A 22,774-nucleotide genomic window follows, 5' to 3' on the forward strand; every position below is an offset into this window, starting at 1 on the left:
TTATCGACAGACTGGTGAGAATTTCAGATTTTACGTATTGGTTCCAAATTTCTTCAGTTACATGAAGAAGCGTGAGACGGATGGGACAGGGCTCTGACAAAATGAACCCCAGGGGGATTGCTGAGTTGGGCCATGGACAAATCCATTATGCCAGAGAGACCCCCCCCTTAACCCCAACTGTGTCACCAAGGAAAGCACCATGCCAGCGGAGGTTTTGTTATGCTTTTAATTAACATTTGAAACACATAAGGCATATGGTAACGTTAGGCAGAAGAGCATTACACGTTGTAGTCGTATAAACAGCATTGGCACAATCGCTTTCGGTTCAGCTTGGTTACACGCACAAAGCGGAATAGGACTGGTTTTAAAACGCCGAGCTGGAGGACAACAGCCACTCCTGTCACATCGCTGCGAATCAGGGGGACGGTACAGACAACGCCGTGTGTCGTAAGCGGCTCAATGAGTAACACATTCTCACACCGTGCTCATACACTACATGCCAGTCACCCTTTGCCATCACCGGTGCTTTGGGCATCAAAGACTTCATTTGGCAACACTAGTGGTTCTGCGTCTCTGACAGCAGCTGGAGCTGGGTCAGATTCCTGCATTGGTTAAAGTCTGATGCCCAGAACACTTTTCGCCCACCACTGGTCACTCAACGCTACTTCACACAGCCGGTTTGTAACTAAACATGCAGCTAAACTCCTTTCCCTAGTGTCTGTAGGACCTTCCTCCATATCTCACATATTGTCTGTCCTAGTGTTGCTACTGATTTCAATAGGGCTTACGTCTGTCTGTGCAAGTTGAGGAGCTCTCCTCCCCTCCCCCAGCTGCAAGAAACATTTGTAACTTTACATTTCTTATTAAACTAAACAAGCTTTTTATTTTTAAAGCTGCCTGGTGATGGCAAAGTAAGTAAAGTTGTGTTTAAGGCCATCTTCCTGGCCTGCAAGTTTTGGTTACAGATACAGCCGGTCACACTTCGCCAGTTACCATGGATTTCACAGTCTACCTGTACACACCAAAGGCAGAATACACTGCAACCGGCAGCAGGGGAGAGTGCAGGGAACATGCAAGCTTTTCATGAGTGCTCATAGCATCACTGCTCAAACTTCTGCCCTGCAGCCATCTGGCTCCCATAGCAAGAATTGAGTCGAAACGATCATTTAGCAAAATTAACGTTAAACTGCACGTTAGAACTTCTGGAGCGATACATAATGATGAGTGCCACGTTTCCTCTTTGTTCCCTAGATGAGATAAGTTGTGCCCTAAACTGTTAAGCACTCTTTCTTCTAATCAGACATCTTCCGGAGTGGAATGGCATCACGCTTTGGTCCTTGCTAGCACAACCTGCTGTTTAACACGTTGTCTGAGACACTGTTAACAAAGTTGTGTTAAGACTGACTGACTATCCGTAGCTTTAATACTTTGCTAGCCCATAAAATGCCAGGGTAAGTAAAAGCTACTATAAAAATCTAGAGCCAGTGAGGCAGTAAAGCGCAAGGTTACCCTTAATCTTCTGTAGAAAACATTGTAGCTACAGCAGTGCAGGCAGCCAGGGCTAATCTCTATCACCAAATACCTTGACTGTTCAGAAGGACGCTGACGTCAGACTGAGAAAAGGGCTTTGGAAGTTTATAGGTAGAAAATTCTCTAGCAGCTACACTTCACAAAAAAAAAAAGAGAAAAGAAAAGAAAAGAAATTCAGAGAGTCTGCGCAATGCTGACAAACACCCTCAGTGTCCTCAGCCGCGCGAGAGTCCACTGCCAGCAAAGGATTGCAGGAGGGACAAGCCCTAGAGATCTGCTGCACTGACATAAACAGGGAGGCTGACATCAGCCTTGGCCACATGGGTGAGGATCTGCCAAACAGACCCCAGGAGTGCCAGCTCCCCGAGATCAGCATGGCAAGTCCGTAGAAGAGACATGCAAGGAGCGTATCGGCTCAGAGGGCAGAGTAGGGCTACGTCGCTTGTGTATCAAGACAGATCTACTATGCAGCACAATAGATTTTTGGCAGTGTTTTAATAGGCCAGTATGGCAAAGGCTTCAGTGACTTGCTAGTCCTTACAAGTGGTCTAGAAAAGGCACGGAGATAGTGGTTTCTGTGGTGTATTGCAATGCAGCATACGTTAGAGTTGTCCTACAGGAAGATGCAAGATATTCCCATTTGCCTCCTTCACGCTGTATCGCAAGTGGGACTAGATTACAAAAGCCTTTCCATGGGGCCCAGCATAAGGCCATCCGGAGTAAGGCACCAGGTGCTCTCAGCTGTCGGAGTAGAGACAGTTTTGCCCCTTTCAAAGAACCTAGAGAACCTGACATTTTGCAGTGCAGTGTGGACAGACTTCTCTCTCACAGGGAAGCCAAGATTTGCACAGGAGCAGATCTCGGGCTTTTCATTTTACAACAAGCGGCTGAACTGGTTTTACAAAGGCGCAGTAAAACAGCATTAAAACAACGGCAAGGATAACCAAACGAACTGGGTAGGAGCAGTTCTGAGAAAGGAAAACACAGCGAAGAGAGTTTGTATTTAGAAAAGGTTAGAAAAATGTTGTGCTTGTGAGTTCCGCTGCATCACATCTGTGGTGTCAACACAAACGTCATGAATGGAAGGAATGAAGACAGAAGAGGGCCCCAACCCAAACACGGTTCCCTTTCTGAAGTCCTAAACAGAGGGCACCATTTCATACTTGAAGTGAATCCTCTGGATTCCAGGCCTAATGCAGCCCTACAGGAGAACAGAGCGAGGCACTGACTCAAAGCTCTGAAACACAGGCTGCACTTAGGAGATCAAACCGTTGCACCACTGCAGTGAAGAAGCTACCTATGCCAACAGGAAAGCCTCTCCCATCGGCGTATGTACTCCACCCCTGAGAGGCGTAGCTGTGCCGATGCGAGAACCCTCCCCTAGACATAGCGCTGTCTACACCGGGATTTTGGTCAGTATAACTGCATTGCTGAGCGATGTAGTTACACCGACATAAGTTGCTAGTGTAGACAAAGCCTTAGCAAAGCACCACTGATGCCTCCTGGGGTAGGTGCAGCTAATAAAGGAAGCCACCTTCCCTCTGACTTGCACGATAAAATCCTCGTGCTGAGGTTGGACCAGATTTTTCTTTAATCGGGAGAGGGACACGTTCACAGCCCAGGAGATCCATTTTTGCTCATAAATAAGAGCAGCGTTTTGCTTCTGCTATGCCACTTTTCAAAGAATCCTCTTGCAGTGGTGGGGTGGGGGATTGGTCTCTTCAGTTGCCAGATCCAAAACACAAGCAAGGCCTGAACTACTGCACCATCCTCGACCCAATAAGACAAAACCTGGACTCCTAAAGCAAGTGCAAATAGCACCACAAGCACCGAGTCTTGGACATGCAGCAGTGACGAAGGTGCGTGAGAACGCGCAGTGCCGGTCAGAACATTAGACAAGGACAAGCTTTTGTTAAATGCTCACTGACTGAACCCTTCAGGTTCCCAACAACACTGAGGTTTACTGCATGCCTGGGATGGGGGAATCCCAGTTTTCTTCCTGGGAAGAGGAGCACCCTGGTCACTTCCCAGCATCTCAGCTGTACTAGGAAATATCCTGAAAATACTGGCACTTCATGATACGAGCAGACAAGCTGCAGGCCCCACTTTGGCACTATCTATCCACATGGACAGACACTGGGACTGGGAGTAATGGAAAATCTGAAAAGCCAATTAAAACCAGAGTGGAAAATGCAGAACAAAAGCTAGAATTTAACCAGGTGAGAGCCTCAAGCCAACAAGTCTGACAGATCTGAGCCGAGAAGTTGATTTCTACATCGCGTAACATTCAAAAGGCCCCACCGGCTCTTCGGGGAGGGATGCTAAGGAAAGAGCCAGCCCTGACTTTGCTGGACCTGCTGGGAATTACTGGCCTGGTTTCTGCTGGGCCTGCTCACTTCTACAGCTGCAGTGTCTCCTTCCTAGCACGCAGCACACACGACAGCAGAAGCAAATGCTGAGCATGAGGCTTGTTTTGTCCCAGTCTTGCACACACACATTTACACACTGCAGCCCTTGGTAACAAACACGAGGGGGAAGTTTAGCCTGCAGACATCAATTCAGAGCCCAACATTAATAAAGCACACAGAGCCAACATAAATGGTCAGTCATTTCTGAGACACAGCTGAGTCCTTTTGGTCTCCAAAGCCGGACTTTGCCACAGAACTGGTTTAGACCTTCCCCAACTCTTTGGGATCAGAAAATGGACAAGATCAAATTGTTTAATGGATATTTCTCATTAGTATTCATATGGCACCAGCCTAGCTTCTCCTCAGGTTACATGCAGCTTGCACAGAGAAGGAACAGCAAATCAAAAAGCTACAGCGTGGCTAGAATCTCAGAGACTAAACTGGGCTTTTAGAAAACAAACTGGCCTTTTGCCAGCTGATTGGCATTAAAGCCCTCTGCCTGAGGGTGAGGAGAAGCAGGGGAGGACGAAGGGAGGGTCGTGACAGCAGCATAATGGCAAAGAAATCACCAGTGCTAGACTAATGCAAGGTCTGATGTTATTTTCCAATAGCAATTTCATTGACAAGCATCTATGGTTTGGCTCATTCGTCTGTTGAATGTGCATCTAAGATGCAACAAGGGCTCAGTTTCTATGGAGACAGTCAATGGTTGCTATAACAATTTGCGTTTACACTTTGCAGCGACACACTACGCAGTCATTAGTCACTGACAGCTTGGAGGCCAGAGAGGTGTTACCAGAGAAAAATAACGTGGTTTGGAATTTGGGAAAGGAAAGAGACTGCTGCCAAATGCAGGTGAGGGAAGCAGGCATTCAACAGAGAGCTGGGGTTGGAGGCATCGTGTTTAATGTTACACACTCACACCTGGGGAGAGGCTGATTATGGCCGGTGCATATGATTCAGAAGCCAAGGTTCTCACTCCTAGAACTGGCTTGAAAAGTGTTTCATTCCCTTAATGGTGAAACTGGCAGTGACTGACCCGTCCATTCCCAGGTCTCAAAAGGGTTAGGTGTTAAACCACAACTTCACAACCTGCAGACAGGTTCCTTGCTTTAGTTCTCCTCTTTTTGGGGTTCTTCCTTCGGCAGCTCAGGAACTAGGATGACTTTCCCAACGTTCTTCTTCTCTTGCATCTGCCTCATGGCATCTGCCACCTAGAAAAGAAAGAAATCACATGAGAAGAGATCCACCTGTCTTGCTGCACCCGTCGGGAGGAAACATGCCAGCCTTGCCCTTCATTCCCTAGCAGAGGCGCAGGTTTGTAACCATTTCCTGAACACCTGACCCAGGCTTACAGCGAGCCAGGCAGAGAGGTGTCCGCACAGTAACGTTTTCATCGACAGCGGAACCATGCGTCAGCGATGTCTGTGCACCACACGTACCGTACAATTGAGAATCCCGGGCAGCTGTGCCATATGGGGTGAGCGTGCCCAGAGCACACTGGCACGGAGCAATGCACGCCAGGACTTCCCACTGAACGTCGAGCGGGGAGGAGGGTTACACTGGCACCGCTGGGGCTTCCTGGCCATGCTGCCAAAGCAGCTCCCGGGAGACACACTCGTGTCAGGAAGGGAGAAAAGCATTTAGCTGTCACAAGTCCCGGCAATGAGTGATGGTCTTGGGTTAGGAGACTGAACTGGGACACAGGAAATCTGGGTCCCAGCTTTGACGCTCCCAGTGTGACCTGGGCCAGACACTTCATCTCTCTGGACGAGTTCCTGGTTCGTGAAATGGAAATAATATTTCCTTCTCCCACCCATTGTTTGGCATAGCAGTGCTATGGCTCCAGGACTGGCTCAGTATGTACAGCCCAGCACGGGGCACAACGTGGCCCATCTCGGCTGGGCCTCAACTGCAAAACAAAACCAACCCCAAACCCCAGAGACCAGGACACAGAACTCGGCAGAATCTAGCTACGGATGGGAGCAGCAGCTCACCCTGCAGCGCTCTCCTCCTCACAGCCTGACAGCCTGCCCCGCGACTCGGACTCACCTGCTCAAAGGGCCACACGGAGTCTATTTTGGGTTTGATTTTGCCCTGGCTGTACAGGCCAACCAGCTTGGCTACAACACCACCAATGAGCTCAAACTCTTCATCCATGTAACCCAGGTGGTAGCCAGCCACGGCCTTGTTGAGGTGCAGGAGCTGCAGAGCGTTGATGCTGAACTGGTTCCACCACGTTTTAGCCATGGCCATCAGGTTCTTCTTCTGCCCGGTGAGCAGGTTTGCCACCCCTAGGAGGAAGTCAAGCCCACAGTCATACTCAGAGCTCACAAAACGCTACTGTCTGGTGAAGAGCCCCCGTCTAACACAGCACGGAGTTCTTACTACACCAGCTCCCTCAGGATGAGACAGAAGATGGCTGTAAGGAGCAGATAAGGCCAGGATCTCCCAAAGAAAGGCAGAGCAAATAGACTTTCAGTGACAGAATGAGACCATTTTGGCCATTACACCTGCAGGGTCACTGCTGGAGTTTGCCCCCAGTCAGCTTTGCACCGGAAAGCATTCAAAAGCTGAGTTTATCATCTTAGGAGAAGCAGCAAATTAATACAGCTGGACCGAAGTGCCAAGCCAGTCAGACCGGTGCATGGGAAAGTACCGCCCATGTTAAAATGCAGCCGGCCGTGTTGGCTGAATGAAGCCCAAGCGAAGGTTTCTGAGTCTGACCCACTGGAATGGTTAATCCTGCCAAAAAATGACAGAGTCCATCGAGTCAGGAGGTCAACGCCAGGGGAAGGAATGCACATCAGTGTAAGATTCCTGCATATCCCAGCAGGGGCTGTGTGAGGGCTTTGTCTGTGGGGACAGAATCGCAGTGTTTCCCTGCAGGGGAATGGAGAGAGAAGTATTTTGTAGCTTCAAACCTCAGCACCCACACACCCCTTAGAAGAAAAGTGAGCTTCTGTTAGTGCTATGCATGGAGTCAGCCTGAACAACGCTAACTTGCTGCAACTGACCCTGTGTGCGAGGGACAGACTCCACCTCACCCTGCATGTGTGTGTTCACACTGAGGGGCAATTCTCTTCGCAGGGGAGAGGGCAGCGCATGGAGCAGAGCGAACCAGCATCTCTCTGGCAGGGAGAGAGGACAGGAAGCTAGGGCTGAGACACGAGTGAATCAACGCCCCCCCCAGGAATCCGGCTTTGTGAGGTGTGTGACGCTCCAGGCAGAGCCGGCACTAGGCTAATGTGGTAACCAGCAACTGGGGCTGCTCTCAGCTCAGGACCTCGCTGGGGAGAACAGACCAGTCCGAGTGCCCCCATGCAGAGCCACCCCCACCCCCAGGGAGTCTGGCCTGTTGAGATCAGCTGTTCAGCAGATGCACATTCACTCAGACTCACCATAGGTGACGAGTTTGCCCATTGGCTTCAGGAGGTTAAATCCTTTGGACGTATCCGATCCACCCAGCGGGTCCAAGACAACATCGACACCTGGAGAGAGAAAGAGGCGTTTTCTCCCGTTCCCATGCAGTCCCATCCCGGCCCAGCCTCCCACCACGCTCACTGGGTTACCTTTGGGGGAGATCTTCCGGACTTCCTCCACGTAATCCACTGTCCTGTAGTCAATTGGGTGAGTGACTCCGCTTTCCCTGAGCGCGTCGTGCTTGGAGGCAGAGGCTGTGCCAAAGATGGTGACGTTCTCCACCGTCTTGCAGAGTTGGATGGCGGCAGTTCCCACCCCCCCTGAAACAGAAGGCAACAGGGCCATTAGAGGAGCCAGCAGGAGAGTGCCTGGGACAGAGGAGACAAACCAGCCCCCATTTGTACTGATTCCCCCTCCACAGCCTGCCTGGCTCCATGCCATCAGAGCAAGCATGGCTCGGTCTCGGAGTGGAAGACTTCTCTGTGGTTCAGAAGAACCCATGCTTTAAGCCAAAGGGAGTTAGATGGTCTCAGGCTAACTAATGCAGCCATGGGCTCTGCCCCTTACTACCATGCTCAGGGCTTTACTACAGTCGGACCCGTCTGAATTCGCTGTGTGGCACTGAACAGCAAGGGGTGTTGAAGGGATCCACGAAGAGCACAGTGGATATTTTGCCAACCCAGCATCTGTGTAACGGATCTGTCTAGGCCGTCACATCAAGTTTGCCACCCTTTACCTGCAGCCATGTGGATGAGGACACTCTGGTTGGGCCTGAGGTTCCCGAAGTCAAAGAGGATCATGTACGCAGTGATGTAATTGATCAGAAAGCCGGCCGCTTCCTCGAAGCTCATTCCATCAGGCATCAGGTAAGTCTGATTGGCTGGGACAGTCACTATTTCCTGCCAGAGACCTGACCTGGCCAGCACCATCACCTTATCACCAACCTAAAGCCAGAGAGATAATGGAGTGGGAGGGTAAACTTTGGCATGCCCCTGGTTGGCAGGAAGGTCACGCACAGCATCCTCTGCACCCCCTCTGCAATTACTTCAACGTGTTTGCCCACAGCACTAAGCACAAGTTTATTTACAGAACACAAGGTGCAGCTCCCCAGTGCCTGGACGGCTCCTGGGTCTCTGGCTGGGAACGCTGTGACTCAGCTCCTCTTCCACAGAATCAACAGCTGTTTGTCGTCACCTAAGTCTTCCATGGGGAGATGGATACAGGCACTGTGTGGAAGAGCCCGCCAACGTGGTTTAAAATATACCATGCATTTTTCTGCAGACAGCTGTAAATTCCACTCGGGTTTTACAACTTTTGCAGAGATCCTTGCGCTGGTTTATGTAGACCTGGCAGTTCTAACTTCTGCAGGCACTGCAGCGTCAACGTGAATGCACTAAACCCTTTCCCATTAGGCAGGCCAACAAAGAATTTGAAGAGCAACTAGCAAAAGACTCAAAACTAACAGCAAATTTTTGTTAAGTACATCAGTGGGGCCAGTGGATGATCGAGATGCTAAAGGAGTACGCAAGAAAGACAAAGCTGTTGTGGAGAAGCTAAATGAATTCTTTGCATTGGTCTTCACTGCAGAGGATATGAGAGATTCCCACACAGTATATATATTAGAATTGGAAATGATACAGAAAAGGGGTATGGAAACACTTCCACATGAGGAGAGATCAGTAAGACTGGGACTTTTCAGCTTGGAAAAGAGACAATTAAGGGGCATGATAGAGGTCTATAAAATCATGACTGGTGTGGAGAAAGTAAATTAGGGAGTGTTATTTACTCTTCATAACACAAAAACTGAGGGTCACCAAATGAAATGAATATGCAGCAGGTTTAAAATGAACAAAAGGAAGTATTTCTTCACACAATGCACAGCCAACCTGTGGAACTCCTTGCCAGAAGATGTTGTGAAGGCCAAGACAGTAACAGAGTTCAAACAAACTAGGTATGTTTCTGGAGGATAGGTCCTTTAATGGCTATTAGCCAGGATAGGCATGGATGGCTGTTTGCCAGAGGCTGGGAATAGATGACGGGATGGATCACTTGATGATTACCCATTCCATTCATTCCCTCTGAAGCTCCTGGCCCCGGCCACTGTCGGAAGACAGGATACTGAGCTAGATGGACCATTGGTCTGAACAGTACGGCCGTTCTGATGTTCTTAAGTGAAAGGCACAGATGGGGTCACACTCCTGTCATTGAGTGGATGTTTTCAGAGAACTAGCCAATGTGACTCCAAGATCTTTCTTAAGTGGCAAAAGCTAATTTAGACCCTATCATTTTATATGTACAGCTGGTATTATGTTTTCCAATGTGCATTATTTTGCAACATTGAATTTCATCTGCCATTTTGTTGCCTAGTCACTCAGCTTGGTGAGATCCCTTTGTAACACTTCACAGTCTGCTTTGGTCTTAACTATCTTGAGTAGTTTTGTATCATCTGCAAATTTTGCCACCTCACTGTTTACCCCTTTTTCCAGATCGTTTATGAATATCATTTGAACAGTCCTGGTCCCAGTACAGATCCTGGGGCTCTTAATTTACAGGATTATGTTTCTCCCCCCCTTTTTTTTTTTTTTTTTTTTTTTTTTTGTTCCCTGGAGGTTTGAAATCTGGGTTCTCTGGTGTAACAGAATCCATTGGCTGCCTAGGTATGTCTCCTTTGCTAACAGCTCTGGTCAAACATTGCCCCCTACCCCCACCCCCAATCAGTCAACTAAATATCACCACCACACACACTAGCTTGTTTACTAGTTCCCAGATTATCAACCTTTAGCAATTTCAAGGCTGGACTTTCTCTTAAGAGATATCAACCATTTTCACTAATATCTCAAACAGGGTTCTGATGTCCTTTCACTACCAATCTCTGCTTCAGATGTATCCGAGTCCACTAAGAGACAAGGAGACATATTCCAAAAAGTGTCTAGGGGTGAGAGATTATCTGCCACCCCCTGTATTCCCAAGAGATCAACTGCACAGCTGTTCTGTTTTGTAGATTCAGCTACCCGTTTTCCCTCTGAACCCAAGACACAGACTGTTCACTTAAAGAATCAGCATGGAGAAATTCATGTTCCAGCAACATTGTTTCTCCAATATACTGGCCAAGCACATCCACTTGGTTATAGGGCTGTCCAAACTCCCTAATAATTTTTATTCCATATGAAACCTCCTTTAAGGCATCCACACTGGATCTTTTTAAAGCAACATCAGAATATCCGTACATATCTGAAAGACTTTGGAAGTTAAAAACTATAAATCTCTCAACACATAAATCTTGGCTTGCTACAGCCTGTGATTCATCCTGAGCTAACTCGATCAATTCACTTTCACACCCTTCAGCCACAGCCAGTTGCTTGCACAAGTTTAGTTACCAGGAGGTTTTATTCCTTCAGGAGCATTTTTAGACAACAACTCGTTTTCCACAGAAATTTTGTTCTTACCCTTTTCAGCAAGGGGCTGCTGTAAAGAAACTCTCTTGAGCCACAACAGACTCTGTCTGGGTTTCAGTTAAGTCCAGAACCGACTCTGAGACAACTGACACTTCCTCAATCAGCACAAGCGAGAGGCACATTCTGTCTGCTCCACAGACAGAAGATTGGAGACAAACTCTCCGGCAGCAGATAAACTGCTTTTCTGAATAGACAAACAGGCACTTGGAGAGTGGAATGGCTTCCTTAACAGGCAAAGTGCCACTCTCAACAGACAAACAACTGGAGACCGTTTCTCCCGCAGCAGATAAACTGCTTTTCTGAACAGACAAGCTGCTGTTTTCCACAATCTCAAGGCTAGACACACTCTCCTCCTTGTCACAGGGTAACTGGCTAAACACAGACAACTGCTTAGAGTCATGCACCCCACCCCTTCACAAATTTCTCTGTTGATTACAGGCAACAGAAGATTTACACCATACTCTATCTGGGACGGGGAATATGACATCACCCTGGCTAAACATAGTTACCACATCATCATTAAACATACCAAAATTGTTATAAACGGGCCAGTCCCTCTCCCTGTCTTTGCTGGTGAGCAGAACCGGACTTCCAGGATGAGACAGTTTCTGCTGTTCTTTTAATACTTTGATGTGGGGGTGAAGTCTGGTGGATCACTCATCGTGATGATCTTTAATCATGAACACTCTCAGTATCAAATTTTAAATTTGGAATAGCCTGGGGTTCTGATCCAAAACCCAAATGATCTGGTTCTGTGGCTCCTGCTATGACTACGCCAATGTGACCCATCTGTACCTAGGGTAGTCCATCTGAAAATGCCAAGTTCAGGGCAGGCTGCAAAAGGAGAGCAGATTCTCCCAAAACAGGTGGCTAACACTAAAGTTAGATAAGATTCCCCAATCAGTTACAAACAGTGCTCCTGATTCCCCACACTGGTTATCAAGAAACCTCAAAAAGGTAATCCACAGCCCCCTTTACTGCATTTCAGTCTCTGGCTCCCATTTAGCAACTAGGCCAATAAAGTGAGGACTTATTTAAAACTCTGCTCACTGTATAAAATGTTCTCCTGATCCCCAAAGGGTCAGCCTTATTACCAGATCAATATTGGTTTGAATCTTATCCAAAACACCGTGCTGCCAGCCAATCCTTTAGTAACTACAACTAAAGGTTTATTATAAAAGGAAAGAAACAAACAAGATGAGAGATGTTAAATGGTCAAAGCAATCAGATACATATGGACTTCGAAGTTATTTGTATGTGTCGGATTCTCAGCAGAATTGTGGAGTTTGCAGGCTTGTACAGTCCCTCTGGTGTACATCCAGTGTCTGGATGGGTCTCAGTCCTTTGTTTCACAGCTTCAGTGTAGAGTAGTTGATCCAGAGGTAGGTAGGAAGCAGGAATGAAGACAAGATGGAGATGGTGAAGCTGCATTTTATAGTTTCTGCCATGAGGCTTATGCTTCCTTTGTCCCAAACACAGCCACAGGAGATGGCATGGAAAAGCCTCAGTGTCACCTGTCCATAAGCATGTTCTTACATGTCCTGATGACTCATAAGGTGCAGCCCCTGGGTTCTTCCACTGAATTCATTGTACGTTGAGTGCCCTCGATGGGCCATCTTCAAGCAGGTTTAGAGCTGCTGCCATCCTGTCTAGGGGTGTCACCCAGGGTGTCACAGCACAAATTTGAAATACAAACATGCTGTACATATTTAAAACTCCGAATACAAAGCGGATACATATATATGAACATGCGTATCACTCTACGCAAATTGTGACTTTTCCTTCGACACCTCGCATGGCGTAGCCTATATGACAGTTATTGAAATTCTGTTAATATTGGTATCAGTAACTATAAATGGTCATTCCACCCAGCGTCACAAGGAGCCATTAGGAAAGGGATGGATAATAAGATAGTAAATATCATAATGTCACTATATAAATCCTTGGTGTGCCCACGCCTTGAATACTGCATGGAGTTCTGGGTGCCCGTCTCAAAGAAGATGACATATTAAAATGAAAAAGATACAGAGAAAGGCAACAAAAATGATGAGGGGGATGGAACAGCTTCCATATAAGGAGAGATTAAAAAGACTGGCACTGTTCATTTTGGAAAAGAGACGACTAAGGGGGATACGCTAGAGGTCAATAAAACCATGACTGGTGTGGAGGAAGTGACTAGACAGGTGCTATTTACCCCTTTACATGGCAGAAGAACGAGGGGTCAGTCAATGAAATGCATAGACACTGGTTTAAAACAAACGAGAGGAAGCACCTCTTTACACAACACACAGTCACCTGTGGAACTTCTTGTCAGGAGCAGATGTTGTGAAGGCCAAAAGTATAACTGGGTTCACAACAGAAAGAGACGTTCACAGAGGAGAGACCCATCAATGGCTGATACAAGATGGTCAGGGGTTCAACCCCACGCTCCGGGTGTCCCTAGCTTCTGACTGCCCGATGCCATGACTGGATGACGAGGGGACGGATAATTGATAATTACCCATTTCTGTTCCCTTTGAAGCATCTGGCTCTGGCCACTGTCAGCAGACAGGACACTGGGCTAGATGGACCATTGGTCTGACCCAGTGTGGCCGGGCTTACGTACATGGCTGAATGTGTCTGTGTGTGGACAGAGACTCCTAGGCAGAAGATTGCATTGGGTTGACGAGATGTGTCTTCGGTCCAGCATGCCCAACTTTAAGGAGCTGTTCGGTCCAGCACAGTCATAGAATGATAGAATAGAAGGGTTGGAAGAGACCTCAGGAGGTATCTAGTCCTCAAAGCAGCACCAACTCCAACTAAATCTCCCAGCCAGGGCGTTGTCAAGCTGGGCCTTAAAACCTCTAAGGATGGAGATTCCACCACCTCCCTAGGTAACCCATTCCAGTGCTTCACCATCCTCCTAGGGAAAAAGTTTTTCCTAATATTCAACCTAGACCTCCCCCACTGTAACTTGAGACCATTGCTCCTTGTTCTGTCACCTGCCACCACTGAGAACAGCCCAGCTCCATCCCCCCGAGAACTCCCTTTCAGGTAGTGACCTTCAACTATCAAATCCCTTCCCCCCCTCTAACCCAGTCTTGCCCCATCCATCTCCCTTTTCCCCTCCCCAGCTCCCTGATAGTGTTAGATCCACCCTGATGAATGTGTAACTGCCAGCCCTATGTTCTCTCCTCCCCCCAAGCAATGACATCCACCTGCCCCATCCTCACCCCTCATAGCTGCTACCTCCAGGGACAGTTCAGATGCTCAGAAAAAGCCTTTTGTGTTTGCCATGAAGCCAAAGGGCTGTCCTATTCCTTGGGCTGTCCTACTCTGCAATCCCCTGCAGGAGCGTGAGGGTGAGGACAGCAGGTCCCTCCTTTAGGGGGTGTTGCTGGGGGCAATCCAGCTTGTGTGGGGGCCTGGCCCATGGCTGAGCCTTGTAGTACAGCTGCCCCCACCTCACGCACAGCAGAACATGGCCCGTCTATAGGAGCTCGCATTAGGCCCTGGGTGGGTGGACAGGCACCACAGCAGGAGCAGGGTCTCCGGCTCCAGGTTGCCACAGTCACCTGCTTCGTGCTCCGTTTGTGTCGCTGTTCAATCTGAATGGCTAAGGGACGGTTCAGGGGGTCCAGACACAGTCACGCCTGGTGCCGCCTTTCGACTAGAGAGCCGCTCCCACGGTGCAGAAAGCGAACGTGGTGTCAGGGTTACCTGGCAAAGACTTAGAACCTCCGGATGTTCATTATGGAGCCAATACGAATAGCTAAGCAGCAGCTCTAGCTGTGAAAAAATTAAAATTCCTTTTGGGAATGGGGAGATCCAATCACCAGAACACAAAAGCCATCCTGAACCAGGGCTGTCCCCAGCTGAGCCCCAGAGGAGGGATACTCTAGGAGCGTCCGTCCAGGGAAGACGAGAGCAGGAAAGCACTTGCGTTTCCCCCCTGAAGTTTTATATTTTCACAACGGATGTGGTGAGCAGGTTTAGATTCTTGATGCCCCAGATGCTTTCTGGAGAAGGATTTTGGGGAAGTAACTGAACCAGTCTGAACTCTGGATTAAATAGAGGCATGTGATGTTTGTTATACGAGTCAGTTGACAAGTAACCAATGCAACTTTCGCATATTTCTCCTCTTTTTGGAAAGAGTTTCATCAAAGACTCTAAACTAGGACACCAGCAGGGAAGGCTGCCTCGTAGAGATTTCCTTGCACAGTACGGACCTTTGCTTTAAGCTTCTGCTCTCAAAAGAAATCTCAGATAACATTTAAGAAGTGTTTCAACATAAGAGCAGTTTCCAGGACAGTTTGTTAAATAGCCTAACACTGCACATCCAGAGGGAGTCAGAGCAGAAAGCAACGTGGCTGCAGGTGAACTCACCACCACAAAGGAGGGGCTAAGGGATACCAAGAGAACCAGCTCAGCTCTCTGACTGGCACTGGGAAGAGGTGGGGCAGCATGCAATAACAACACTTGGAATAACCAACCACTGCATGAACCAACTAAGTCTCCACAAACTACATGCATTTCTAGCCGCTACAAGAATCTGACGTTTATGAAAGATGGCTTAGAGGTATCCGCATGGAAACTAGATGGAGCATGTCCTCAAAGCATGCAGCAATTGCACTAAGGTGCCACCAGTAAATCCAAGTGCACAGGACAAGCTAAGAGCTTCAGTCTGTCTTGCCAGACACCTAAGGAGACACTCAGCACTCAGATTTCACTTTGCTCTGTATTCAGGAAGTATCCCAGTCACCAGCTACAGAGCACAATGCAGTCCTCATCTCTTGCACAACTTACTGGACCTCTGTGTAGCTCAAAAGCTCGTCTCTCACCAACAGAAGTTGGTCCAATAAAAGATGTTCTCTCACCCACTTTGGACCTCCCTTGTAACTTTAAGAACACATGTTAGATGAGAACAGACTGTGTACGTTTGACACAAGATATATCTACACTGCAATTAAACACCCGTGGCTGGCCTGTGTCAGCTGAATCAAGCTCACGTGGTAATGTATATGTCCTGGAGCCAAGCTCTGCAACCCTCCCTCCTCACAGCATCAACTAACATGGGCCAACCACAGGGGTTTAATTGCTGTGTAGACATACTCATAGTTCCAGTGTGGGTACAAATCTATTCATCTTTCAAATTTAGTTTTGCTTCCAGATGCACGAAACCCAAAGCCTCTCCAGTGAGCTGCTTCCACCACCCCCGTGCCCCCTGGCAGGGAGCATCTGTTCTTAGTGTGCTGGGAGAGGGGCCAGCAAAACCAGCTAGTCACACATTCGACAGCTGAGAGGCAGAGCCAAGGCAGCGGAAAGGCTCAGAGCTGTGTGGGTTTAGCACTTGCATTTCAGTTTGCCCAAGTGCTGTTGTTGGGGGGAGGGGAGTGAGTAACAGGGAATCATATTTAATAATCAAGGTTCTTTTGAGAGACTTTGCTAATGTGTTCCCGAGAAGTGTCTGAAACGTCATAACTATGTTAGCCTAATGATAACAGGTGAAGGGAAAAACTTTGGCAAGTCTGTACAATGACCTACCAAACAAAGAGACTTTTCAGTCCTAGGAACGTCCCAAGAGAACTGTGATCTAGAGAGCAACGCCAGAGCCATGCTGCGTTAGCCTCAGCAAGATACTAGAGCAGCTAACTTGTTCATGCCCTTGAGGCCTTGTTCACTCTAGGGCTGCAAACAGCATTTACAATGATTGCAGCAAATTTCCTTCCACACAGAATCTGGTTACAAATCATGTTTTAACTGTGTTCAAAACCAGCGCTCACGCTGCTGGGCATGGCAGGGGAGCATCACGATGGTTAGATCTAAACTTCAATAAACATGCAATTTTGCTTGTGCAAAACCTCATAAAAAACACCACGAACTCCACAAACTTCCATCTGCTCTCACATCTCCCAAAGACTGGCTGCCCTACAAAACTGCCCCCATCTAGCTCTTAAAGAATTTCAGATCTTGGAACCTGTTTTAGGTAGCAGGGTTGCACCAGGCAGTGCAGAGTTATTTTTTTAACGTGATGTCCCGTCCATGCAGGCCAACAGCCATGTTGCCCTTAGAGAAAGGGCTTCAGCTGATCTCATACTCGCCAGGCTCACAAGAAGATTCTCTCTTTAAATTAAGTTATAGCTAGACATTTCTCACTGCCAATAAATAGTCTCCCCCCAACACACTGGTGGGTGCCTGAAAGCGGTTCTGGAGACAATATAAAATGAGTATCACTGAAATTGTTTATCCCTGAAGCATCCATTGCTCCTGAGTCAGGCATCTTTCACACTAAAAGAAAACACAATCTTCCTTTGCTGGCAGGAAATCCTGTATTTATTTGGCAGGCATGTCCGGAAAAAAAGTGTTATTGAAGCTCTGCATCCTTCAGCTTTTGCGTGAACCCTTTACAACATGCACAAGCATTTTCCTCATGCATCATGCACACACAGGGCGTTGAGAGCTGGTCCTGAGCACATTGCCTGCAGCTCTCTATGGGATCACCGTGCCTGCCTTCCTTTCTCCGGGACAGGCAGAATAAACCCTCTTCAAACAGTCACATAGCATGTCTCAAGCTTACCAAATGTGAACACTTTTTTTAAAAAACTTTACTTATTCCTCAAACGGCTGATGTCAAAGCAATGCATTCTGCTACTGCAACCTGTTCTATTGAGAGCCTTCCATCAGCAAGTGGGTACGTGCAACATGTTTCACCAGTCCTACACTAGCGGCTATTCAGCAGAATATTCTAGGAAGAAAGCAAGGAGGATAATAACCACCTCTGGATGGGAATCAGCCACAGGAATGTAGTTAATTATACGGTTCTATAACCAATGGAGAATTTCAGGTCTATCTTGGAAACATTATCTGGTTAGTCCAAATGAGACAAGACTCCCAGAATTACGGGCTAATACTTTTTTAACACACCCAGGACTCACTTGCCAGACAGATGAATGTCCATTCTTTGGGAGAAACTATGAGAACAGACGGTGATCAATCTTAAATAAACTTCTTATTCTCTGGTGAGGGGTGGAAGTGTTTTAAAAACACCCAAACTGATCTTGAAATGAAATATATGCTGTATATTGTTCTAGAGCAGATCTAACACATTAATAGTAAGCTATTTTATTACAGTAGCGCTCTCATGCCCCAGAAAGCAGGGCCCTTCATGCTAAGGACTGTTCAAACACTGTAAGACAGTCCCAACTTTTGTCTATCTAGATTGCAAACTCATTAGGGCAGGGAGAAAGGAATACAATGTAGCAGATTAATTCCTCAAAATGGACAAGTAGAGGACTAACAGTAGTCAACTGACCCAGAAATGATGAAAGAATCTGTAGGATACAGCCTGCCAGACACTGCATTTTTCCAGAAAAATGCTCATTTAGGTAACTTAAAAGCAGAGTACGATTTCTGGTGGAAATCATCGCTGCCAGTATTCTAATGTGCAGACATCTAAGCCAAGGCTCTTCCCCTTCCCTCAGGATTAAGTCATATTAAATGCATGGTCAGTCTGCACAGCTGTATATTTCATAATTATCAGAAACAGGCAGAAATATTGTTCCCTGCATCATATCCAGTTCTGAAACATCATTCATTAAAGATACTTCCTCCTGACTGTAGGATGGTGCACCGCACGGCAGCTACGGAGTGCCGAGACAAAAAATCCCAGTCAAAATACAAACACACACCAATCTGTAACCAGCAGGTCTGCCAGCCCTAAGCTGACAGTTTCACAACTCCACCGGAGCAACTCACCACCATAGCACACCTAGCACAGTATTACAGCATCAAAGCAGCCAACCACTTCTAGTGACTCACAACAGTGTGAGTGGAGTATGCAACCATTACATAAGAGAATGACACATTTAGAAAAAGCTAATTAATACAGAACCTTTGTTCTACTACTGGAGAGCTCTCAAGTAACATTCATCAGTGAGCTCTGCCCACAAAGACAATGACAGTTAAACTAGCCTCCAAGATTCATGTCTTAATATGCTTATTTCCATACACTTCCTTTGCTGCACACACGCTGCATGCAGTAGCACATAAATACACTCTTGATTGAAGCCCCCAACTCAGAGTATAAAGCTTTTATTTTGAAGACAATTTTGTCTCCCTAAATAGTGATGTCTCAGCACATTGGCCAAATGATGGATTTACAACTCCTAATGAAACTGAAATTCCTTGCCATTTAAATTGTAATTCACTAAACCAAATTCTACAAAAGGAGACTTCAAAGCAGTTTAATTTAAATCCAGCTTCCTGGGAACCACACCAGCCTGAGTGGGCCTATCCACTTTATATTTGTGGAGAAGCAGTTACAGAAATTCAATCCACCACAGGTAATATAGGCTGACTGGGAATATTTTTTTGATTTTTGCAACAGCAACAATAGAGAGACATCGTATCTTTGCCTAGCACCTGCTGAGAAAAGTAATACAGGGACAGTGTAATACAGAAGAACATAAGAATAGTCATATTGGGTCAGACCAAATCCTCTCTTCTGACATTGGCCAGTGACAGTAAACAAACCAGGGCAATTTAACAAGTGATCCATCCCCGACTGTCCAGTACCAGCTTCTGGCAGACAGAGGCTTAGGGACACCCAGGGCATGGGGACGTCTCTCTGACGATCTAACGAGTCCTCCATTAACTTATGTAATTTTTTTTACCCAGTTATATTTTTGGCCTTCACAGCATCTCTTGGCAATGAGTTCCACAGGTTGACGGTGAGTTGTGTGAAGAAATACTTTAGGTTTTAAACCTGCTGCCTATTGATTTTATTAGGTGACTCCTGGTTCTTGTGTTATGTGAAGGGGTAAATAACACTTCCTTATTCGCTTTCTCCCACCAATCATGATTTTGTCTCTCTCTAAAATGAACAGTCCCAGTCTTTTTAATCTCTCTCACATGGAAGCTGTTCCATACCCCTAGTCATTTTTGTTGCCCTTCTCAAGATTATCCTCCCACTATCTGCTGTGCACAGACCAGAAACCAGTTCTGCTGGATGAAAAGCACATTTCTTGACTGGGTTCATGGAGTAGATATGGCTGCAATCACAGACAAGTCTCGGTGACCACATAGCCTGGGACAGAGCTATTGCAGACTGTGCTGGAGGCTTAAGGGGAATTGGCATTAGGGCCATGGGACAGCTGTGCTGACCAGCGGCAGGGACATGCAGTATCCGGGAGGATGCAGCGTTCCTAGGTGACGGACCTGCCTGTGCTTGTGTTATCCCTGCCTTACATTAAACAACCGAGGACCCACTTCTGAGCCCCCTGCACCCCGCCACCTCCATTGTCTTCAGGGCAGCAGAAACGGGGGCGATTGTCAGGCTGGGGCTGAAGCCTCGGACACGCCACAACCGGAGGGTGCCCCCGACACTCCCCTACCGAGCCCACAGCCAGCGGGACGTCGCCCCACAAGGGCGGTGACAGCTGCCCCCCAACGCAGGGGGACCCGCACCCCACAGGGCCGCTCCCTCCCCGCGGCCGGCCCGGAGACGAGCCGCCCCTCGCCGCAGCTGCGGGAGGAGCCCGGCGGGACGGGCGGGCCGGGGCGAGGTGGGGCGGCCGCTCCCGAGCCCCCCGGCCGCATGCGCACCGCAGCCCCCATTGTTCCCGGGCCGCAGGGCGGTGGCCGGAGAGTGGGACCCCCGCTTTTCCGCCGCCGCGCGCCCCGGGCTCCCCACACCCGGGGTGCGCCCCCCCACATCCCCCGCTCCCCCCGCCCCCGGGGCTCGCCTCCCCACATCCCCCGCCTCGCCTCCCCACATCCCCCTGCTCCCCACGCCCCGGGCTCGCCTCCCCCCATCCCCCGCTCCCCACGCTCGCCTCCCCCCATCCCCCGCTCCCCCCCACGCCCCGCCTCCCCCCATCCCCCGCTCCCCCCACGCCCCGGGCTCGCCTCCCCCCATCCCCCGCTCCCCCCACGCCCCAGGCTCGCCTCCCCACGCCCGCTGCTCCCGGGCTCGCCCCCCGCTCTCACCTGGCGGCCGGTGACCCCCTCGCCCAGCGCCTGCACGGTGCCGGCGCACTCCATGCCGGGGGAGACGGGCGGCGGCGGCAGCCGCTCGTACAGCCCCTGCCGGGCCAGCAGGTCGGCGAAGTTGAGGCCGCAGGCGCGGACCCGCACGGCGAGCTCCCCGGGCCGCGGGCTGGGCGGGCCCCGCCGCAGCTGCACCTTCACCTTCTCGTAGCCGCCGAAGCCCGTCAGCACCCGGGCCCGGTGCTGCGGCTCCGCGGCGGCCGCCGCCTGATGCTGCTCCTGCTGCTGGGCGGGCGGGCGTGGCTGCTCCGCGGGGGCCGGGGGCGCCGCGGCCTCTTCCCCGGACATGGCGGGGCTGGGAGCGCGGGGGCCGGGTCGAGCCGAGCCGGGCGGGCCGAGGCCGGGGTGCAGCGGGCGGACAGCTGCGAACAGCTGGGCTGCGCCGGGGCTGCTAGAAACCCGGAGCCGGAGTCCGGGGTGCGGCTGCCCGGACGGAGGGAAAACGCGGAGGTGGGCGCGGAGAGGAGCCGGCAGCTCCCGGCGCGGCGCGCGGCGTGGCACGTAGAGCAGCGGTGGGTGGGACTGGGGGGAGCCGCGGCTCATAGGAGCTCGCCCAGCTGGGCCAGCCCCGTGTCCGCCTAGCCCGGCCTGTCTGGGACAGGGGCGCTGCCAGCGGCCCAGAGGGAATGGCAGAAGAAGTGATGTCAATGATCCGCCCCCTCCCCTATCCCAGCTTCGGGCACAGCGAGCCCTGGCTAACAGCCCCCGGCTGGGCCAGTCTCTGCTCCACCCTGACCCCACGGCCCACCGGGGACCTCAGTTGGCGGCTCCGTCACGGAGCTGTGAGCACGGGTGTGTACCTGGCACTGTTCACCCCTCGCCCCGACACCTGCCCCTTTTGCGGCACGAGGGAGACCCTGGCGCGCGTCTACCTGGAGTGCGCCCGGCTGCAGCCGCTGTTCCGGCTCCTCCAGCACTTCTCCCCGCACCTGTTCTTATACGCACACCCCGTCCGTGGCCCCACAAAGTCGTTGGACCTCCTCGTCAACCTCCTCCTAGCCCTGGCCAAAGTGGCCATCTACAAGACCAGGGACGGGGTGCTCTGCGACTGTGGGGGCTGCTTCCTTTCTTCGGTCTGTGCACGCATCCAGGCAGATTTCCTCTGGGCCGTGTCCGCTGGTGTTACCCAAATAACAAATATTACAGGATCTTTTTCAGGGGATAAGGCAACAAGCCACGTTTATTGTGAATACAGAAATTTGGCAAATAGTATCAATAGAAAGAGAAGTATCAACACTGTGATAACATCAATATTGGTCTTTACTTTAGTGAAATAGTATTAATAATGTCAACACTAGGAAAACAGTATTAACATTGTATCAATACTACAATTACAGAGACACGTTTCAATTGGTACTTTCATTCACACTCAGACACACTGACAGACAGACTGACTGACAGACAAACACACATAGGGGTCTCAATATTGAAAGTGAGTAAAATTAACATAAAATGGTCTTAAAACAGATCGACGTATAGGAAGTCAGTGAACACTTCAAAGGGTAGAACAGTAAGAGTCAGTTGAGGTTTTAACTTTTGATTAAAGTTACAGTGTGTCAGGCTGAATTGCCTTTTGGTAGGAAGGGGGAGGCGGGTTTGTGGTTCTGTTCTTTCATGTATTTTTCAAAAACAAGATTTTGGCCAACACTGGCTCCCTTGATATTTTCCGGGAGCAGTGGGCGCTGTCTGGGGTTCTCTGCTCGGTGTCCCCTTCCGGTTCCCTTCGTTTGACCCTGTGACCCCCACACCCGCTCCCGTTTTTTATTAGTTGTCCCACAAACTCAGTTGTGTCATGGGTCCAGTGATTCCTCCCCTTAGGCTGGGGGAGGGGCCTTTAGCAGTCTACAAATAGTCTGGCTGTAGCCGGTGGTGGACCTACCCTCCATGAATTTATCTAGTTCTTTGTGGAGCCCTGTTATATATAGTCTGGGC

The 22,774-nt window shown here is 49.3% G+C and overlaps 1 protein-coding gene across 1 annotated transcript; it reads right to left on the reverse strand.

Moving 5' to 3' along the window:
- Positions 1 to 210: 210 nt before the first annotated feature.
- Positions 211 to 21,390, reverse strand: VAT1 (vesicle amine transport 1). Its single transcript, XM_067541414.1, has 6 exons — positions 20,783 to 21,390; positions 8,098 to 8,305; positions 7,511 to 7,681; positions 7,340 to 7,429; positions 5,991 to 6,232; positions 211 to 5,152 (listed from the first exon to the last, which is right to left on the reverse strand). The coding sequence occupies exons 1-6, from the start codon at positions 21,383 to 21,385 to the stop codon at positions 5,051 to 5,053; spliced, it is 1,416 nt and encodes a 471-aa protein (XP_067397515.1). The 5' UTR covers positions 21,386 to 21,390; the 3' UTR covers positions 211 to 5,050.
- Positions 21,391 to 22,774: the final 1,384 nt, after the last annotated feature.

The sequence above is a fragment of the Emydura macquarii genome, unplaced genomic scaffold, assembly GCF_026122565.2.
Source record: "Emydura macquarii macquarii isolate MOO-44397 ecotype Brisbane River unplaced genomic scaffold, CSIRO-AGI_Emac_v2 contig_629, whole genome shotgun sequence".
In the NCBI taxonomy this organism is placed as follows: Eukaryota; Metazoa; Chordata; order Testudines; family Chelidae; genus Emydura; species Emydura macquarii.